The sequence below is a fragment of the Hippoglossus stenolepis genome, chromosome 15 (genome assembly GCF_022539355.2).
Source record: "Hippoglossus stenolepis isolate QCI-W04-F060 chromosome 15, HSTE1.2, whole genome shotgun sequence".
NCBI classification, from domain to species: Eukaryota; Metazoa; Chordata; class Actinopteri; order Pleuronectiformes; family Pleuronectidae; genus Hippoglossus; species Hippoglossus stenolepis.
Genome location: NC_061497.1, coordinates 9,052,542 through 9,073,963, shown reverse-complemented (window position 1 = coordinate 9,073,963; position 21,422 = coordinate 9,052,542). Strand labels below are relative to the sequence as shown.

Here is a 21,422-nt window from a genome sequence, read left to right as displayed (position 1 = left end):
ACAAAATCCTATCTCTGTTCACATTATTTTGTATTCAAGTTTTCCTTCTTCAAAACTGCAACACTTTTTTCAGCTCTGATCTGAAGCTCTGAGACGGATGGTCTGAAAATAAATCGGCTCTATGCTGAACTTCAGTCAAATCACATGTTATAGACTGGGTTATTTGGGATTGACTCTGCAAAGTTTCAAAATAAAGATTCGCCCTTTTGAAAGTCAACTTTCAGCATTTTAGAACTCCCCCCCCTCCCTATGAATGCACACCAGTATTTTTAATTGCAAGCCAAAGATCAGACTATTATTGTGTCATGGTGTCCCTGCCTTTGGCCTCATTGCCTTTGGCAGAAATGTTAAACTTCATCATGCCACTAAGCAGGAGCAAGTGAGATAAAATGAAAACAGAAATGCTGTCTTGACATGTTTATTTTCGTGTAAGGCAGTGTTCTACGCTGACAAAACTCTAACACACTTTCCAGAAGAATCCTTTGATGTAACATGAATGTAACTTTCAGACAATAAAAAGAACATAATAAAAAAAGAGAACTCAAACAAAGAGAATATTGCCATTTGTAATAACCAGTCTAAATACAATGTTACAGTGTACAAATAGCTGAGAATATAACTACATTTGTTCAATATTACGCCATAAAAAACTACATCATCTGACAGTTTAACCGCCGACCAATCAAAACATTTAGAATCACAACAAAAAAAAAAAGTATACAAGGTGAGAATACCAGCTTATATTTTAGCATAACATTTCAACAAAACCAAACAGATTTTTCATTCCATTAGCTTACAGTAACACATGAAGGGAGTGCATCCTTAAAATAAGAAATTTGCACTTTACAGGTGGAAACCGGCACCAAAGAAAAACAGCAGCCATGGTTATGGCCAGATTGGCTCGTTGGGCCTGAAACCCGCACAATAACTTAGAGACTACTAGTTACTGTTAGCTTTTTTTTCTCCTTGTTTTGATTTTACCATTTTATAGACAAGTTTCCAAGCTGTTTCCTTGATGTAAAGCACTTTCATACACAGAGTACATGTATGTGGAAATGTGCTCGACAAGTGGTGGCTTCGACTTGCAAAACTGTCTTCAGTATGTAAATGAGATCCCAGTCTACCTGTACATTTCCTATTAGATATTTTGAGTTTTCGCCAAATACAAAGATATTAAGATGCATGTTGTCTAACTGCCTTTTAAAGGCAGACATTTTGACGAGTCACAGTAGGAAAATCACAGGTATAAATGATGTTAAGTAGTGGGATTCTTAAAGAGACACCTGGCCCATTCCTAAGCTGCTTTTGGACCCGCACTAAACTCCAGACATTTTCCTGAAATTCTCCAGAGGGAGTGTATTTGAGAATGTACAGTTAGTTCCTCCAGAAATGTTCCCGCAAGCCCCCCTGGTAAAATGTCTGGAAAAAAATAACAGCAGGTGGGCATGTTGATGACATTTCTAACATACGACGGATGCAAAACAATGGAAAAAAGAATACGAATATCTCCGGATGAAAAGAGGAGCCATACATGTAGAAGACACTCGATGTCTCGAGAGCCAATGGCGGTGTCGATGTGCTGTAAACAAACACACATGATTTCCGCAGCAATTTGTCTTAACGACCACTCACAGAGCTACAAGCCACAGTCTCTAATTAACACATTCATACAGTTAATAAATGCTGCACTTCTATTACACTCTGGCGGCACAGCCATCAGGGGCAATCTGGGGCTCAGTATCTTGCGCAAGGACACTTTGGAAGATTGAACTACCAACCTTCTGATTTGTGGACGACCTCTACCGTCTGAACCACAACTGCCCCATGTTAAGTCCTGCCTCCTGCATGCTCAGCTTGTAACACATCCATGGGCGCCACCCCTCGCCTTAATATTCATAGCATTTTCCTTTGGTTGTGATCATGTCTGACCCGGACAATCTCTTGCTGCAATCTCTATAATCAGTGGTCGCCAACCCGTCGATTGCAATCGACTGGTCGATCTTGACAGTCACGATTATGTACTAAACTAAATGCCGGGACTCTATCTATGAAGTGGTGCATCTTCTGGTCTTGCGATAACAATCAAAGCCCTGTTAGAACAAATGAATGGATTCAGAAAGTGAAAGGCTGGAGTGCTTTTACTTTTACTTTGTTCGGGAAGTGTTGGAAATACTTCTGTGGTAAAAGACAGATAAACATTATGGTTCACAGCAGAATAAACAGAGAAAATGACCTTTCACCTGAGTTTTAATGTTTATCTGTTGAATTTATGTCCATTATTTGTTTGTTTTTTTAAAGGGCCCATATTTTACACCTTTTAAAAAGGCCAATGTAGGAGTATCGTCCCGAGTTACATTCCGGAGTTTCACAACGGAGTCACGAGTAACGTAGACTTCACTCCGTACTGAGCACAGCGACACGGCCTGTCAGAAGAAATAAAGCATAACCGCTGGTCTCGAACAGTAACTTTCTTAGGAGGAATGTGCACGGACACATTCTCTTCCTTGCATCCCTCCACGTTGCAGTGTTTCTTCAGTGTTGTTTGTTGTGGTTAGCCTGTGGTAGCTAACAAGCTGCTAGCTCAGCAACAAGTCTGCTTGGTGTCGCGTTCTTTGTGGAGGAGACGGGGAGCGGGGGTGGTGGGTTCGGAGGCTGGACTGGTACCGGCTGGGTGGGGCTGAGAGACGAGTGCGATCCCGAATGACATCATACGGAGAGGAAGTACGAAATGAGACGTTTCGATAACATATTTCTTAGAATGGACTGAGTGAAAAAGTCTGCAGAGTGACTGTTTTCATACTTTGAGGCCACCTTCTGACCCCCTTTAAGTCATTACGGATAGTAAAAGCCCAGAAAATGTATTTTACACAATATGGGCCCTTTAAAAAGGGTTACAGGAGTGGACGATGCACAGCTTCTTACTGTGTAGTACTTTGATACAAGGAAATAATCATATTTATGGCAATATTCAAGACAAAGGCTACTTAAAAACATTGTGCTGCAGTAGCAGCTACTCTGCAGATCATATTGTTGAACTGAGAAGCTAAATATTGTGCATTGAACAGATGCTGTAAATATGTATTGATACTAATGTGAATATTGTGAATTGAAGAGATAAAGTTGCATAACTGCCTTTCTTACATTCAGCCTTTTACAGAAATTGCAAAAATAATAAATATGACCCTCCTAAGTGGGTTTTTTGGAAGATATCAGGGTGGTAGATCTATGCATACTTTAAGAATTAAAAAGTGATCTTGGGCTTGAAAAGGTTGGTGACCACTGCCCAATATGTAAAAGACAAACTCTGGGTTCATGTCTGAAAAGGGATCTGCTCTGAATCGCCAAATCGTCTGTTGTGAAGAAGGCCTATAGTGGATTGAGGGACTGCTCCCTGTAAATTAAGATATTCCCCTCTGTGATACTCCTCTTTTTGTTTCCTAAAAACAATCTACCTTGAAATGATAGAAAACAGCTAATGACATTGAATTTAGACGAGCCAACTTAAGCCTTACTGCAGCAAAGAGAGGCCGTGAAAAAGCAGTAAACAAACATCAGCTGGCACTTAAAGCAAACGCATACTATAAATGTGTTTAGAGGCAGCTGCCTGTGCTATGGAAACCGGGGCTAATGAATAGCCTTGTAAGCAACGTGTGGCTCAGACCTGGAGGCTACATATAAAAAAAACTGTCTCTTAATATTATTATTAAAACAGTTGGATGAGATGAATCTGTGACCATTTCAAAATGCAAATAAAACAAAAAATAATCCCTTCCAATACCTTCAGTGAACTGCAGGTATGATCTGTGTGAAACGAACTACCATTACTGTGCAAGTGCAGAAAATCCCTTTTGACTTTCCCACGACAGCGCTGTAGTTGACGCAGCACGATGGCACAGACTAAGTAAAAATTCAAATTTGTGTCCCGTCTATCACAGTGTGCAACTAGGAATCAGTTGTAAAAATGAAGCAACCGTTACTCCTTTGGATGTAACATAAAAGCACTCATTGGCACATATACACGGGATATTAACGGTATGAGTAAAAGCCGTTCAATCAAAGGTCGTCTCTGGGAGTTTGCTGCAGGCCACGGGGCACGCCACATCCCTGGGTGTTCTTGTTTCACTGAGGGCGGCCAATTCATCTTTAGACACACCTGCGTGTAACTGACTCCCTGCGCGACGCATCCCCTCCCTGTGAGCCACTGCTCTGCTTTTACCACACTGCCTGTAGGACTGCAAATTAGTGGCTGCTTTACAAAAAAGCTCATCATCATCATCGATATCCTCTGATAACTCCTCCACCATTACAGGATAAACAAAGGTGCTATGAGGTAAACAGGAGTCCGATTGCAAAGGAAGGTGACGCTGTCTTTTGTACAGCTCTGTTCTCTGCGACATCATACCACAGGACACTCTGTCTGACACATTGGAGCAAAGACGCTGTACTTTACCGTCAGGAAAATCCCTGCTGGACGAAGAGGAAAATAGTTTATGCTTAACGTGGGCTTGACTAACGCTCTGTACTTCAGTAATTTCCCCGTCTGTCAGAGGACGGCTTGGAGCCACGTCTGACCTTGTTTGCCATGATAAGGCCATAATGCTGCTACAGTCTTTACCATCTGATGCAGACACATGTACATTCTTTTTGTAATGTGGCGAGGAGTCTCTTTCAGGGTCCTTTTCCGTCTGCTGGCAAGAAACAATAGTGGCTCTTTCCTCTCTATATGTGTCGGGCATCTTCAGCTCAAGGCCCTCTGTGTCTAGAGATCTACTTTTCCTGTCTAGAGACAGCGGATTAGCCATGGACTGGCTGACTCTTGTAAGGCCTAGGTGCCGTGGGAGACTAGCAACAGCCCATGTGTTACTGATCAGGTTCTGTTCGTACAGGTCTAACATTTGATAGTCGAACTCTGCAAAAGCGTCTTTTTGAAGGTAGCTTTCTTCAAAGTCCTGATAGGGCGATGAAAGGTCCTCCTCCAGCTCCATGTGAATCTGCTCGTCGTACTCACCCTCGTTATGCATATCCACTACATCAAACGTGACTATGGTGGGTAAGGCCTCCATGTTTGGAGTGAAGGCAGTGTTCGTCTCCATATCATCCACGCTGTTGTGCAAGTTGCTCAGCATCTGAGAGTTTTTTGTGTAGTCAACGAGTGCTTGTGAGAAACACACAGTTTGCCCATCGTCCAAATCGTTGTTAGAATCCAGAGACTGAGAGCTGATGCTTTTGTATGGCAGAGCCACGGGCTTGTTTTCCTCAAGATGCTGCTCTTTGGGTTCACAGAATGTTTCAAAGTCGGGGTCAGACGTGCTTCCAAACGATATGCTGCTGTGCCTTTGCTCACAGTCTGCGTTGATGGATTTTGTTCTTTTTTTAGCTGAAACGAGTGCATTTCCTTTCTCATCAAACACATTCGCTTCTATATTATGCCTGCCGCCTGACGCTTGTAGTTTTGAATTCAAATTACAGTCTTTATTCAAGCTGATTTCCTGCCGACCAACCACGTTTTGTGCCAACTCGGAGGATTTACTGCTCTCAAGAAAATTGTGAACTTCATACCGTTCAGCGCCTATTTGTAATCGATCCATGTCTGGAACAAAGGCTGAATCCATCACATCGGCTGGCTCACTTAAATACTCGCACTGTTTTGAACCGGGAAGCTTTGATTTGCTCTCATAATGTGGACTGATGAGGCTCTCATCGGGTGCAAAAAGTTCGTAGAGGGCATCTCCGCTGTAACTGTCCCTGGGTAATCTGTCTGTCTGCAGTCTGTCAGCTTTTTCTTGACCTTCCTCTGGCCCCGGGGTCGTTGAATCATAGTAGCCCTCATCGCTGGTTGGAACTGATTCTTGATGCTCACTTTGAGGAGTCAACACATCAGCAATGGAAGAAGTGTCCATGCCGCTGACTTGCTGTGCGCTGTTACTGTTCAATAAGTCCATATTGTGAGAACTCGTCAGCTCAGTCATATCTGTGTGGTCTTCGTTGCAAGCACAGCAGATTTTTTCTAAACCCTTATTTCCCCAGAAATCTTGAAGACACTCTTCATCCAAATCTTCAGGTGAGGCCATTTCTTCACCGCCACCCTGATATGTAAGATAGCAGGAGGCCCTCTTCCCTCCATTCCGGCTCCTCTCTCCAGAAACTGTGCTCTCCGTGATACTGTCGTCTTCCTGATCTGCAATAATGTCCCCGCAGCCGGTGAGTGAGTCGAAGCTCTTCAATGATGCAACGTCTCCAAACATCAGGTTTAGTTGATCCGACGAGCCAGTGGGCGCTTCGGACTTCAAGGCAGGCTCTGACTTCATCTGGACTTTTAGGCGAGGCTCGTTGTGTCCCCGAGAAGTCTCCTTGCAATCACTGGAAACCACAGCCATCAAATCCATCTCCTCCATTTGAACATCACACATCTGATCATCGAGCTCAGACTTTGGGCTATCTTGCTCTACACTCTTCTCTAGTGCAACCGTGACAGCACCGCTACATTCAGCACCAATGGAAACGTCATGTATGACATCTTCACAATCAGGCACATCAGGTACATCAGGTTCAGATCCCAGGCACTCTGTGACATACTCGTTGGCGTTGTCCTGGACAACAGGCACCTCTGTCTTGCAGCGGGGAGAAGACATTGCAATCATTTCGGTTTTATCCACTCCAACATTTCTGTGGTTTCTGTGATGCTTAAAACTGTTAAAAAGGCTCCTCAAACCTTTCCTCTGTCGACCGAGAGTCAGTGACTTCTGGTCAGCAGTGGGGTGGCTACATTCATTATGGAAACAAGTGTGGAGCTCTCCTGAAGAGTCCCTCTGGCTGTGGTATTCAGTGTCTCCAGCTGGGCAGTACCTTCCTCTCAGACAGTCATCGTGACAAACCTTACTCAGCCCATCGTGCGTTTTGCTTTTGGTGATTCCTTTCTTAGAGGAGCCCTTGTTCAGATTTTTACTCCGCCCTCCAAAAAAACTGGGTAAAATACAGATATTTTTGCGCACTCCAAAAAACGTCAGGGCAGTCCTGAATTTTCCAGGTTTTTGAGATTTCACGGCAGCATTCAGCATGTCTGAATGAAGCTCCTCTGTGATGTCATCACGGCTACATCGCGAAAGTGATTCGGAGACTGTAGCTAAGTCCTTGATGTCACCGGGTAGCTCGTCTACCTTGCGAGAAGCCATGGCTACCACTTTTTAAAAAAGCAGTCCAAGAGAAGGCATAGTAGCTGAATTTTCAAAATCAGCCAGTGGGATGATTGTCGTAATTTTCTTCTCCATCCGATATGAGACCTGTATTAAGAAAAATTTAACCAAAATCAATCATCTTTTTAAATTGGCTACATTCATATGGTGTAAACACAGAGCAGGATCTTATCCTGAATCTAACAGTGGAGTGGTATTTTTAATGTCCAATATACCTACTTGTGTCATATGCATCATTGTGGCCTATAATATATTTTACTTTTGTCCTCTAAATGTCTATTGTGACGTAAAAACATATTCACAGAGTGAAAATGCATTTACATTTATTGTTATGATTACATTTTTTATTAGACATCCCGCAAAGTTACTATTGATGAAATGTGCCTCTTGGCTAACAGGTCATTTACTCAAATGTTGATGATGAACATTATTGTAATGTCTTGTTCCAAAACAAATAAATGAGCCCGAGTATCTGCTTGTCCTCTGGGTCACATCCACATCTGTATGGCTTGTTCTAGTTTGGTGAACACAGATTTGCAATTGACACGCTGAGTGCATTCATATTTGTATGCGTTGATCCTAGTTGTCTGACTTGCTTTCTAATCACACTGTCCTTTTTGTGTGTAAATTGTTTTGTTTGGTCTTTCCACCAACATGTCCTGGTATATTTCCTGTTGCAAAGGTCTGCTGTGGCCTGTTTTGTTTCTTTTACATAGTTTATATCTGTGTTATTCTGTTTAGCTCTATTGAGATCAGAAAGATTGTTTTGTCCAAAAGCCATATAATTTAGAACCATGACCACAAAGCTACAGACCAATTAACTTATCTAAAACTCTTTTACGTCAGCAGTAAAAACTCTCCAGGCCTGAGCTTCTTAGTTCAGTACTTACAACTTGTTATTTGTTGTCATATGTTGCATTTACACACACACCACTATACATACACCCATATCTATCTGCTTAGTTTTAAATATCAGTGTTTTTGTTTAATGAAAAGTTTTGCAAGTATATACTGCATGTTTGGACAGAATACGACCAATGCATACAACCTTAATGTTTAGCTAAACGTGCAGATGAAGGATACAAACAAACGGAGGTCTAACCAGTGATTTAAAGATCTGACTGTGCTGGAGCTGTAGATTTAGAGCTGGATCGATGATGTTAGTTCACATTAAACTTAGTACACTTCACAAACGTCAGCAGAGCAAGTCTGAGACGGAACTCACCCTCTAAACCCGAACTACAAGCCTCATTAGCACAAACAAACGAAATCAGGTTAGCTGACCGAGCCACAGAGTAAACAAACTTACCACCCACAGCTAGCATCTCATAGCACCGAGCTGCTGGCAGTTTCTGCACGTACAGGACCAGTCCACCTCCCAGGGCTCGGTCTTTGTCTCTGTGGTACTTCTGGGTTGCGGCTGCTGGTGGACCGGGGCCCCGGAGCAGCTCGGACCAGACACGGCTACAGTTGTTCGCGGTTAGCTGTTAGCAGCTAATGCTCCACTCACTCACCGGGGACGTGTCCTGCAGGTTGAGACCGAGATGTGGGTCAGTCGGATCCACTGGTTCTGGATCTATGTGTCCAGTCCACACACGCGTGTGGATTTATACAGGAGATGCTCACATTAAGCCCAAAGAGCCTAAAGCCCAATGTTTAAGAGCTGGATGATGACTTCATCTCTACACCTCCACACTCTCCTCTCGGCGCATGATAGTGACGCAACACGTGTGTAGCGTGTCATTTATAAGGGATTTTTTCCCCCCCTCAAAAATATTACAAACATTTTCTCTCTAAATTGAATCTCCAAATTTGAATCAAACAAAGTGAATACATGTTATGTTGATAACTGTATTTGTGTGTTATTTATTCTAACTGTAGCCAAACCCCTGATATAACAATTAGTGTATTAAATAGTTTAACATTTTTAATACTGAGAAAACACAATATTTAGATGTTCTGTTTCGTGAGCTTCTGTTGTTCTGTTTTATTTAAAACACATTGAGCTGTATTTTATGCTATGAACAGTGCTATATAAATAAAGATCATTATTATTAGGGCCTGAGCACTTACATGGTTTTTCCCATTTGACACCCAATTGACCAGTTGACTCGATAGTGCCCCCTGAGGTGCAGCCCCCTGAGGCACGTTTTACCAAAGTGCATACGAATCATTGGGCGTATGTATCATGCCCAGGCGTACAAAAAAAGTCAAGAGGACCCATTTTACAAACCCAACAGGAATTCAGCCATTTATTTGTGCTTATTTTTAAAATTGTACATACGTTACAGGGATAGTTCACTGAAAAATGAAAAATCACTCATTATCTACTCACCACTATGCAGATGGAGGTGCGGGTGAAGTGTTGAGTCCACAAATGACTTCTGGAGTCTCAGGGGGAAAACTTTGTTACAGCAGAATCAAATACAATTGAAGTCAATGGTGACCTTTTCTTCAGACGTAATAAAACAACAGAAAAAACACAACATGCCGCCATACTGCTCGTGTGGTGTCTTCCAAGTGTCCACAAGCCCCGACATTCATATTCGACTCGAAACAAGGTCATCTACACCATGTTTTAAACCTAAAAGTCGCAAGTGCCAATGCTAGCGGATTTAGCCACACAATGGTGTGGAATAACATGGTGTAAATGACAAGTACAAAGTTTACTTCTGAGATTCCAGAAGTGTTTTGTGGCCTCAAACACTTCAACCACCCCTGCATCGGCATAGTGGTGAGTAGATAATGACTGAACTTTCATTTTTGGGTGAACTATCCCTTTAAGCCTATATTGACCGGCGATGATACAGAAGTGGCTGTAACGTCACTGCACATCTTCCAATCGGCCTCAAACTTGACATGTATGATGATTCACTACGTAAACAAACCCCAAGGACAATATTTGGCAGGTGAGGCAAAATGGCTCAACAGCACCACCGACTGGAAACAGGAAGTAGTCCTTCTGGTTCAAACGTCATATTCGTCATTTTCAAAGGCGACTCCAGACCTCATAGCTGAATTGTGAGACATAATTAGCAAGCATTCTCCAGTAGCACCCGATGGATGCAGGGGCACGCTCTAACATCCACCCTGAATATTTCTTAGTGGGCGTAGCAGCCTCGTGTGACTCCCCCACTGCCGCCAAGGTGCGAGGGCCCTTTAATACCTGCTTGCAGGTCCAGTTATTATACTCATTATTATTAAAGAACAATCCATGACAAGTATCTATGGGTTAATTGTGGACATGCAAACTTTTAAGTAAAACATGATAACAATAATTTTTTAGATTGTTTGAAAGGAAAATTCTTCACTTTGAAAATTTAGAGGTTCGATATTCTCAAAGCTTTGAATGTGTCCTTTAGCTCAATATTGATCATTTTGGTTCAAGATACATAAATAAGGAGAGAAACATTGAAATAAACATTTGGTCATGAAAATATTTTCTTCTGTACAGCTACAATTATACAATACATTTACAGCAAACTTCATTTTTTTTACAATAAAGCAATGTGATGCCCTTTTTAAAATGTTGGTAAAACCTTATGCTACAGTAAAAATGACAGTGCATGATCAGGCAGCATTTACAGTAACAAACAACTGAGAATGAACTCAGGTTTTTCAGTGCAATTGTGGGGTTTTTTCTGCGCAAACAAGCCTCTGACCTTTCTCTATTTACACCTGTACATTTTAATGTCAATGCTGTTTTACAAAGTGCTTTTACAGTAAGTTGTTTTTGGTCCTCTTCACATATGTCCTCTTTGCTGGTGTTATTGGTTAATCTTCTTGCAACCCAGTGTTTATATTTTTTCTACAATGTATTTTCCATTGATGTCTTTGACTGCCTGACATCTGTCCACTCCATTTTGGTGCTTTGCAGTGCCTGGGTCTTCTTCTCATCCACCTGCACGTAATCCACTCTGTGGTCATCACACAGAAAAGGCTTCTGCTGGACAAATAGAGGGAGAAAGATCGGAAGACATCTTGATTTACAAATCTTGGAAAGTTGCATCAGATGCTTCAACATGACATCACGTGTATTGCATATAGTTTCCATTTTTTAGAATAAGGACTGATTTGAATAGTTTAATAGATACGGTTCAGTGGAGCTAATATTAACATGTGATTATAATGATATAATTCTCGAGTATGGTCTGCTTTTACTTTTACAATGTTAAAGATCATTAATCTGTGGTAATAGGTGCTCTCTCTCACCACCTCAGACAGTGATTTCATCTGTTTGACACCCTGTGCTTGAAACAATAGCTTGTAGTAATTAGCTGGTGTGGGTTAAAGATAATTCCACTGGTGTCTTCAGAGGCTTCATTTTCAAAATGGTTCATTTCTGTTATTTATCTGAATGTAACAAACCTTCTGTACTGGAGAGGGGGATGCAGAATTGAAATCCAGGGACAAATAGTCAAGGTTGGATTTTCTCGCCCAGGAGTGACCGGCTCCATCGCATCCATGTTGCCTTGACTCCTGTCAGAGAAAGAAACAGATGAAGATCTGACTAAATAATTATTGGTCCCAGAAAGCTGGGTCTGAGATACTTGCAATTCTAAAAGCACCTCAATACATTATTAACCGTTACAAAGCTGGCAGGACCTCATCACTGTCTGAATAAATGTTGGCCTTAAACTGTTGAGGAAACTACTTTCCTCAACAGAGTCAGGCTTGATGACACATGACTAATGTGCTTTTCTTCAAACTTTATTCCAGGAAATTGCCCCAAATATGCACCATTATCAAGACGAGCCTTGTACAACTTCACACTGTTACAAATGCTCACAGCCTGGAGGGCCTTCACTGCGACTGCAGCTCGCTGATCAGAAAACTTTAGAAACATGAAATCACTTTTCACAAAGTCTTAACTGTGACCCTAGCACATTCTCCACTCACTGAGCGTCCCACAATTATAAGAATTATGTTGATATTATATAAGTACTCTACATAGATTCCCATAGAGTTTAAAGGCCAGTGTTTTCTTTTTTAAATTCTGAGGCCTAGATATAATTAAATCCAGCTGGTCTTTATGCCATGAAAGTCAGATCAGTTCATGTTACATAACATCTTCCCAGTGCATTAAACGAAACAGATAAATAAATCTTAATTGCTCTAAATTCTGAACAATGTACAATAAAGTTTTCTTTTAATCTCTGATAGAGAGAGAAAGTTGATGGCATTATTAAAATTACATGATAAGGTCTATACACAACATTAAGTGGCTTTCGTTGTGAATGTTGTGTGTATTGTGTAACATTTGTTTTCATCAGTGGGAATAGAAATGTTACCATTGTGTCTCCATCTCTCGCACTGTCTCCATTCTCAAGTTGTCTGTCAAGAAGTAAACAGTTCACTGAAAAGCTGCAGCTGCACAAAAAACAGAGAATCAAATCATCAGATTAGAAACCAGCAATAAAGAAGCGATGGAGAAACATTATCTTTGTGCTGAGTAAGCATATTTACATATAACCAAGGTAAATTATATTTGAATTTTCCTGAGGAAAAGGTTTTAATGAAGTCTTATTGTCAGCAAAACAACACTGGCACCAGCTATTACTCCCAGCTGATGGTCTCTAGACAACATCTAAATCTAATTTCGATAGTTTTTCAAAACATAATAAATGCTTGTTAACACAGCAGTAGAAAGGTCTTTATTTTTTGTTGGTATCAGTTGAAGATGTGAATTGTGATTTAAATCACATCTATATTTTCTAAAAGACGGAAAGGGCTTTATTTGCTATTTTAACATGCTCACTTCTTTTATTGATCATGTAAATGTATTACATTAAGAGGTAAAGACTCCTTGGAAAAGGTTTCCTCTCACCATGATGCAGTTGTCATTCTGCTCAGAGGAAGGTGAGTGGGACATTCTGTGATCGTAGAAAGGCCCCTCAGGTCAAGAGGTGGGGGTCGAGCTGTGAACAAATAAAGTTCATAAATTGATTTTAATTCTCTGATGTGTCACAGAAAGGTTTGTTTTGGTCGAGAAGTAAAGATGATCGTGAGAAGATAGGTCTGCAAGTCTGATGTCTGCACGAATCCTGCACCGACATTTTCCATAAATTAGTATGTGACAGTGTGGGAGCATGTGCACATGAATCAAAACTATCATCATTTTCAGTCATTTTAAGATTTAAGATTAAAGATTAAATAATCACTCAGTTTTCACTAAATACCAAAAATGTAACAGGAACCTATCAGGCCCATTGGGGCTCTCACCTCTCCTCAAACGAGGCTTGAGGTGTCGGTGAATGGGAGGAGGAGTGAGATCTCCCGGTTGACACATAAGTGAGCCGCCAGCCGCGGAGGACTCAACACTGAAGTTTGTGTCGAGGAAGCTGAACGTCCTTGGGCTCATGGGGATGTAACCGTCACATTCAACGGTGGGAGGAGGAGAAGTCATGGGAACATATGACTCATCCTGGACACATTGAACTAGTGTGGTGTTTAAACAAGGCTGCTGAAAGACAAAGGAGCAGGAGATCAGACAAGTCCACTATGTTGCAACGTGGGAACATTTGCTAATTGTATTAGCAAATCTATATTGTGTAATTTTCATTTTATATATTAAAAAACAATTCTATACATTTTGATTTCTTAATTTGTACATTTTAGAACAATTACACTAGCACTGTGAGTGCTTAAGGTAGTTCCACCTCTTTGGAAAACAATTAGTCACTTAAGCACAATGAATCTTTGTATACGTTGGCCCGGTAAGGATCCACCGGGTGGAGCCTCCGTTGCTCAGGGTTGGAAGAATACATTTGTTCGCCCGAGTCTTTGAATTGGGACAGTCTAGTCGTGCCGCTGTGACGCAATTGGTCTACGAATGCAGCCGACGGAGGATGTGGCCCCTAAATTGAGACACAGCTACAGACTGTATATAAAGATGGATGATATGACCATGCTAAATCATCTTAATTGCCCTCTGGTGGCTGGCTGCAGTATAGGTCATTAACTCCGCCTCCTTCATGTTAGTGGATGGGACTTGGACCAAACTAAAAAGTCAAAGTACATGTCACAATACGTTTTTGTCAAAGATGTTTTTTGTCATTTTAGGAAGTTCTTATCGCACTGATATTTGTTCAAGCACCATTTTTTCTGGTAAGTTTGGTTCTAATGTGATTCATGATTGACAGCTGACACTGGCTCATGATTGGTCGAGCACATGTCTCTACACTGGTCTCCACACCACGATCTGTACAGCGCAGACTCTGACTCCAAGTGACATCAAAAGCACATTGTTCATCTTTATATATAGTTTGTGGTTAGATCCCAAGGTGGCTCATAGTTGGACCTTTGTGAAATAGTTATTGGCTTTGTATCCAAGAATCCCATAAAGAAATGAATATCACTTTCATATCTTTGGCATGGGTCTGATTCTTCTCAACAAGATCTTTCTTGTTGATTTTCTTACCAAATTGAGACTCTGCCTCCTGTTCCTCATCAACCTGCTATCAGCATCTCCTAAAAAAATTAAAAAAATTATAAGGATTATGTTTAATTTTATTGGATGCAGATTTGTTAGCTTCTGTACTATGTGTACTGTGAAGGGTTTACCAAATCTCAATTGGTCCAAGCTCGACAAGGAGGTCCTCCGGGGAAATAATGCAGCGTGCCTCGAGAAATGCCGCACACTCATCGCTCTCGGCTTGTGAGCCCCTTCATCACTCAGCTGCTCTGGCACGTGATTAGGCTTGGGTGGCAGCGGAGGAGGTGTTTGTCTGTCACTTGTTGCCTCCAACGATGGAGAAGAATACGGCCGGTCAAACTGGAAGACATTAGCGGCACAGTGACGTAGCGGAGAGTTCGACGAGGAAGGTAAAGCCATGGAGATGCATGGAGCACTGAAAGGAGGGTTGCTCAGCCTTCCATGGGGGAAGAGAGACGGGCTGTGGTTGGGATGAGAGCTGGATGGAGAGGAATCATTGTAGAGCGGTGAGGGGACGATGTCCTTGACGGCATCGTCTGACGACTTCTGCTCCAGTGAGATGTCAGAGTTTGAAAGGCTGTTGTGTCTACAGATATGGGGGAAATGAAAACGATGCATTTGTTAAGTGTGAACTTTTCCCATAATTCCACCTATGTCGTTGGTTTTACAGATTGTACATACCTGCTTGTGCTTACACTCCCTGTCTCACACTGCGACAGAAGGAGGTAGTCCAGGGGATGACCGGATTCTAGTTGGCTTGACACAGATGCTCGGTCAGAGCCGTCAGGTGACAGCTGCGGGGAGGTGGGGGTGTGAGGAAAGCCTTCCTCTGAACTCTCTGTGGAGAACAAGTGCAGATGGTCACAAAACATCTATCTACTAATTCCAGAAATCCCTGTCTGTCTGTGGCTTGTATATCTCGAGAATCATTCATTTTAATGGTTTCACACTTGGCATATATATTGTTAAGGGCCCAATGAAGTACACCACGGATTTGGTGCAATTTGGACATGTAAGACATTCAGTACATGTTCATGACAACAGGCGTTGTCGTGAAAACTGCAGCGATAACAACAACTGATTCTCCAGTTTGAGGTTCTGTGTCAGTGAACTTTGAAAAAAAACAACAGGTCAGCTCCTTGTGCAGCGGCAGTGGAGCAGCTTCAGGATTCTTTGGACTGAGTCCTGGAGCTGCTCTTTACTTGCCGCCGCTCAATAACAGCAGCTCACTTTTACAGTTTCGGAAAAAAAAGCTGCAACCGGGCTACATCACAGGACAAGGAAACAACAAATTCCAAGCAGGCAGGTTTGGAGCGGGCATTACACTAGTTTCTGACATGTTACAACCACTGTGCAGTGATAAGATAACACCAACGTCTAACATGTCTCTCAAAGCCTGTACTCAAAGTCTCAACATGCTGCTGTACATGGAGCAGGTGAGTTTGAAGAGGTATGTTTTTAGTTTTTTTGCAGACACATTGAAAGCAGACACACGAGCCCTGTTCCCTCATTTGTTTATACTATCTCCAGTCTTTTCGTCTGGTTGGCTCTCGCTCAGAAATTTGTTTCATTCCATTTCACCCAAGGCCGCTGAGTCAAGGCCGTGCCTTCAGATCCATGTGTGTGTGTGGGGGGCGGGCATCCAAAAGTATTTGCATGCTCTCATGAAACATTGGCTTTCCTTAATAGATGTTCGTGCTATCTTGTGGTGGCAGACCGATCTATAATTTCCCTTTGCATTAAATATGAGATGCCATTTCAAAGAACTGTTTTGCAATCCAGGTGGGATCTACTGCTGCTGTCCTACTTTCTCTGAAAACTCTTAATTAATGCAACACAACTTTATTCTAGAGCGCTTCAAAAACCTACAGCAACAATCTGGGTCACAGACTTTAGGGTGTGGAATACAATACAGTCTTATAACTACTACTCTATAGAAACATGCGGGGCAGCGTATCAGCAACTTGGTGCCGTTGCTCTATCTCCTTCACACAGATGACAAAGCTCTAACAGAACTCTAACAGTCTCCTCACAGTATATCCCCCTAACAGTAAAAGGTCAAATAAGATCCTCCGGAGAGCAGATTGTTGAGTGATCATGTGGCAGCAAAACAAGTGTAGATATATAGAGAAAAGTAAAGAATGGTGAACTTTATAAAGGCCAAAAAAGCTAGATTTAAGTAGAATGGCACTCAGTAGAGAGAATACCACCAAGTTAGAACTTTTAAAATCAGTCCACTAAAGTTACATGAACTATTCTAAATGAAAATGTAAAAAAGGACTGTTTCTCTGCATAATACTGAAAGGTCTCAACCCAACAATGTCAAATGCCTTGAATTAATATACATTGTGTGGTTTAGCACCATACAAATAAAGTAAAACTGGATTGAATATATCGAATGTTAAATATCTATATACATGTGGTTTGTGTTGTTGATGAGCAGATATGTTTTGTCTCACATTGTTTTAGAAACAGTGTTGCACAGCACTGCACAGCTGCTACTTCAACAAGCACGGATCCCTCAGATTGATTGCAGTTAATGTTTCTCCTTTGAATTTATTCTCAAGTGCTTTTCACTTTGTAAAACAACAATCCGGTTGTGTGAGTGAGTCTTCATCACAGGATCTCTTGTAGGATCACACCCGACATAGAATAATTCCCTATTTAGAGCTGCAGGGAATCTTCTGATAAAAAAATAAAAATAAATCTGGCAATGGCATTCAATTTCAGTAATTCCCCAAGTTATGCCGTACAGAGATTTTATAAACTTTACTCAACTGGAAGACAAGTGAAAAGAAAATGTATTTATACTACCCGAGTGAGAAAGAATTTGGAAACACACCATAGTCTCGAGCAACCACGTGAGTTATCAGCAAAGAAAAATCAACCTAATGTTTAGTCTGTGATACTGTGATATGAAAATGAACGTTCTGACCTCAAATTAAAGTTTGAGTTTTACTCCTCCACTTCCTGTTGTGTAATAACCCTTTCTTCTGGACCAGAAAAGTCAATCTACCCTTTTACTATGTGATCTTCACTGAGACAGGTAGATACAGGTACATGCTGAACATCTTGACCATCCTGCATATTTACCTGCGTCCTCCAGGCTCCCAAACTGGCAGATTCGACTGATGCTGCTGATCCAGCTGTTCATCTCCTCCTCAGTTTTGGCCACTAGGTAAAAGATGCGAGATGAGGTCTTCACCACAAAGAGGTGCTTCCCGTTGAAGTCTCTCTTTATCCTGAGTTGCCCGTTCAGCATCTCCACCTCACACTCCTTCAGGTCGATGGTGCGGATCGGCTTCTTGGAGTTCTTACTCTGATAGTACTCCAGCACATCAGGATTACCACTCATGCGACCTCTGCGAAGCACAAACCAGCGCTTCCTCCACGCCTGAGGGAGACAGGGGCAGTTCATCCTGGAGTTAGTTTCAACTTAGATGATCAAATCATTCATTTTCAGCACAGTGATTCATTAAACAAAGCAGCCCTGCTTCCCCTCCCTGACTGCAATTAGTCATGAGCAGTCATGGGAATTAGATCACAGCTCCTGCTCACAACAGCTAACTTAGCAACTTTTAACTGCGTTTTTTTGCTTTTGATATGGTCAGTAAGCGGAACTTCAACATTGCATTTCCCAGAAGTGTAGAGAAGAGGAAGTTCAGTGTATTTAGAAGAAAACGTCTAACATGAGCGAAAGAGGTATTCACTTACTCCACCTCTTTATACTGTCTACTTAATGAAACCCCAACACTGAAACTGTTGGCAGGTATTAACAGTAAATAGCTGCAAAGATCTGCATTCAGTATGCGATGGCCGAGCCCGCACTGCATAGAGTCATATTGGTGACAAATTAAAACATATATATTCTTGATTAATAATAATAATTCATAATAGTAAGGCGGGATGTTTGGGTGTACATATCATTTCACACTTAACAACACAACACTTGTGGTTTTCCCTGCATGTGGTTAATCTGCCCCTGCACAAGTCAGTTGGTAATTTATGTGTTCATACCAGGAAATGGTTAGACAGGCTTACTGCCGACAACATCGCCAGGTTTTAAGAGGAAACCGTAACCAGTCAGATCCTTGAGATGTTTTGAGTATGAAAAGTTTGAGAAATAAGTTATTTATAAAAACAGGTGCATCTAATGTAAATTGTGAATGTTGAAGCTGAATGGTTGTAGCTTTTGATCTTTCAGAAACATAAATCAAAGCAAGTAAATACCGAGCAAACCAAAAAATCTCCCATATTTTATATTGCGCTCTTCCCCAGCAGATTAAGTTTTGTTTATTGTCATCATGTGGTTTAAGTAGAAAGCTTTGAAAACTTAGAAAAACTCCAGAAGATGAAATGTGGTTGAAAATTCTTGTAAATTGATCTTAAGATGTTTTGCAAACATGAACTTTCATGCTCAAACTGAGGTACTTTAACTAAATGGGTTTTACTTGATTGTTTTTCGCCATTACTTATGTTACATTTGCCATCACTTTAAAATTATGTTTTATTTCATCTGCTGTCTTTGATTTTAGATTTTAGATTTTGTATTATATAATTTACTATCTTTGATTTTAAATTACATTGTATTAGTTTGCCTCTGTTCTTCGATTTTGTCTTGCTTTTGTTTGTCCACTGTGCAGTGAAGCACTTTGGCTGTTTTAGAGGGTGCTATATAAATAAAGCTATTATCATTATAAAGTATACATTATCTAATATGTACAATACTTTGAAACTAAACTGGCTTTTATATACAACAAACATTTTGACTGATGACATCATTAAAGCAGGGGTTATACTTTTAAAATAAATGATGGCTTTGTTCTATTCAAATGTCCCAGTACACAGTGTGACAGTGAACCAGCAAACCAGGGCCCTGACACTGAATTTAATTTTTTAATATTTAATAATGACTTAATATTCAATGCTGTGACCTGCCTAAATGTTTTCTATTAAAAACAGCCTGCACATGTGCAGATTGATATTGATGTCAACATCCACTCTCACAAATGTTATACTTATAATATCGAAAATGCTGAATGTGAGATATTAGGTGTCAAAATAGCCATCAACATCAGTTTGTATGAATTCAATGAATGAAAAAAAAAAGGCAAAAAACATAAGAAAACAGTAATCACCCACAGTGGATGCACAAGGCAATATTTCTGTTACCTCCAAGCATCATGAGAGAAACTGATATATCAGTGTGTAGTGTAGAGCTCAATATGTAAGCACTTGTTTGCAAGTGCCAACTCCGCCAGCCACTGTAGTGGAAGGGTCACGGCAGATGACCGTTAAATTTACATTTGTCCTGGCAGTGAGTGGAAATGCAATGTTGTTGGAGAATGAGACCATTGATGTTGTTTCAGGTCAGGGTTTGAAGTGTGTGGATACTATTGACTGCTGAAGGACAATAAAGAAGCTGAAACCAAAGTCAGCGAACCAAATACTAAACAAACACTTGATTAATTCCTTTTTTATATTTTATTGTATTTTAATGGCCAAGAAACATTTTACAAAGATAGCTGAAATTTCCACAATGGCGCGCGCCTGCAGCTGAAATTTGAATATTCAGTCAGATCATGTCCCAGTCGTTACAACTGTATAAAGAGACCTTCCTTTACTTTGTCCTCTGCTATTAACAAGATCTGCATGGTGTGTGAGAACAAGTTTCTATTTCCCGCACCAAACCCCCAAAAGCCCCATCATCACATACGCACGTTCACCCCCCCCCCATCCTTTTCTCTGCAATGGTGTTGATAAACAGGCCTCCTCCACCCCTGTTTGCACAGGGGAAGTGCAAACAGCCACCACAGAGCCGGACTATTTCTGCTTATAGGTCTGAAGTGTCTGACTGCTGCTGCTGACACTGCTTTCCATGTTTCACAATACACACGGTCATCACACAAACACACACACACACACACACACACACACACACACGCACACACACACACACACACACACACACACACACACACACACGCACACACGCACACACGCATGCACGCACACACAGAGTAGAGCAGAGTGAGTGGCCGACATTATCACATGACCCCGACAACCACGAAACAGTGAGGGCTGTATACCGTCCATGTAAGCAATTATATATACTTGCTGTAAAGAGTAATTTCCATGTCTGCCTGAAATACATTTGCAGCTTGTGACATATTGTTTTCATCCTAATATTTGCACGTTAATAAGTATGAAGTGTCTCCACGAGCCACAACACAACAGTGAGGTGTTTTAAATAGAAATGAGGAAGACGACATGAAGGAGGCTGAATAACAGCTCAGTTTAACAAAAGCATGGAAGCCGTCAGTGTGCCTCTGAATCCTTATTCCCTCATCGTAATACACACACACACACACACACACACACACACACACACACACACACACACACACACACACACACACACACACGCACACAACACACAGGCACAGCAGCACAGCAGCACAGCAGCACAGCCTGGAATTCCCATAGAGGACATATGCAAGTGTCCGGTGTGCACTCCTACTCACAAATCTCTTTAGTTTCTTCTCTGGGGGGGATTTAATGAGCCAGCCGGTGCAGACCACATCCCCAGCACTCATCTTGACAGCAAAGCGTGTCGTCCTCACGACGGCTGCTGCTGCTGCTGCTGCTGCTGCTGCTGCGAAACTGAGAGCACTGCGAAGCATATCCTGTGTTCTGCTCAGCCCAGCCACTCCAAAAGGAGGAAGTCAAGAAATTGATCACACTGACAGAGAGAGAGAGGGAGAGACACAGAGAGAGAGAGAGAGAGAGAGAGA

General features: G+C 41.5%; 2 protein-coding genes across 6 annotated transcripts; both read right to left on the bottom strand.

Moving 5' to 3' along the window:
* Nucleotides 1-3,205: 3,205 nt before the first annotated feature.
* amer1 (APC membrane recruitment protein 1) lies at nt 3,206-8,893 on the bottom strand. 2 transcript variants are annotated; one of them, XM_035178062.2, is made up of 2 exons: nt 8,503-8,893; nt 3,206-7,280 (listed from the first exon to the last, which is right to left on the bottom strand). In XM_035178062.2, exon 2 carries the CDS (start codon nt 7,170-7,172, stop codon nt 4,050-4,052), a length of 3,123 nt encoding a protein of 1,040 aa, XP_035033953.2. In that variant the 5' UTR covers nt 7,173-7,280; nt 8,503-8,893; the 3' UTR covers nt 3,206-4,049. The 2 variants fall into 2 exon arrangements, with proteins under 2 accessions (XP_035033953.2, XP_035033955.2); XM_035178064.2 differs by having other exon boundaries at nt 8,708-8,893.
* Nucleotides 8,894-9,416: 523 nt separating this feature from the next.
* On the bottom strand, nt 9,417-21,352 carry gab3 (GRB2 associated binding protein 3). 4 transcript variants are annotated; one of them, XM_035179509.2, is made up of 10 exons: nt 21,153-21,352; nt 17,722-18,022; nt 15,310-15,466; nt 14,757-15,214; nt 14,614-14,663; nt 13,416-13,656; nt 13,021-13,111; nt 12,485-12,563; nt 11,562-11,672; nt 9,417-11,139 (listed from the first exon to the last, which is right to left on the bottom strand). In XM_035179509.2, the coding sequence occupies exons 1-10, from the start codon at nt 21,309-21,311 to the stop codon at nt 11,002-11,004; spliced, it is 1,785 nt and encodes a 594-aa protein (XP_035035400.1). In that variant the 5' UTR covers nt 21,312-21,352; the 3' UTR covers nt 9,417-11,001. The 4 variants fall into 4 exon arrangements, with proteins under 4 accessions (XP_035035400.1, XP_035035402.1, XP_035035401.1 ...); XM_035179511.2 differs by having other exon boundaries at nt 13,416-13,653; XM_035179510.2 differs by having other exon boundaries at nt 9,417-11,136; nt 21,153-21,351.
* Nucleotides 21,353-21,422: the final 70 nt, after the last annotated feature.

Bases quoted from the DNA above. Each gene is read 5' to 3' on its own strand.
- amer1 (XM_035178062.2), bottom strand. From the start codon at position 7,172: ATGGCTTCTCGCAAGGTAGACGAGCTACCCGGTGACATCAAGGACTTA.
- gab3 (XM_035179509.2), bottom strand. From the start codon at position 21,311: ATGCTTCGCAGTGCTCTCAGTTTCGCAGCAGCAGCAGCAGCAGCAGCA. The intron at 15,467-17,721 runs GTAAATATGCAG...TGTTCTCCACAG, and splicing joins TGGGAGCCTGGAGGACGCAG to AGAGTTCAGAGGAAGGCTTT. The intron at 11,140-11,561 runs GTTTGTTACATT...CTATTTGTCCAG, and splicing joins CCCCCTCTCCAGTACAGAAG to CAGAAGCCTTTTCTGTGTGA.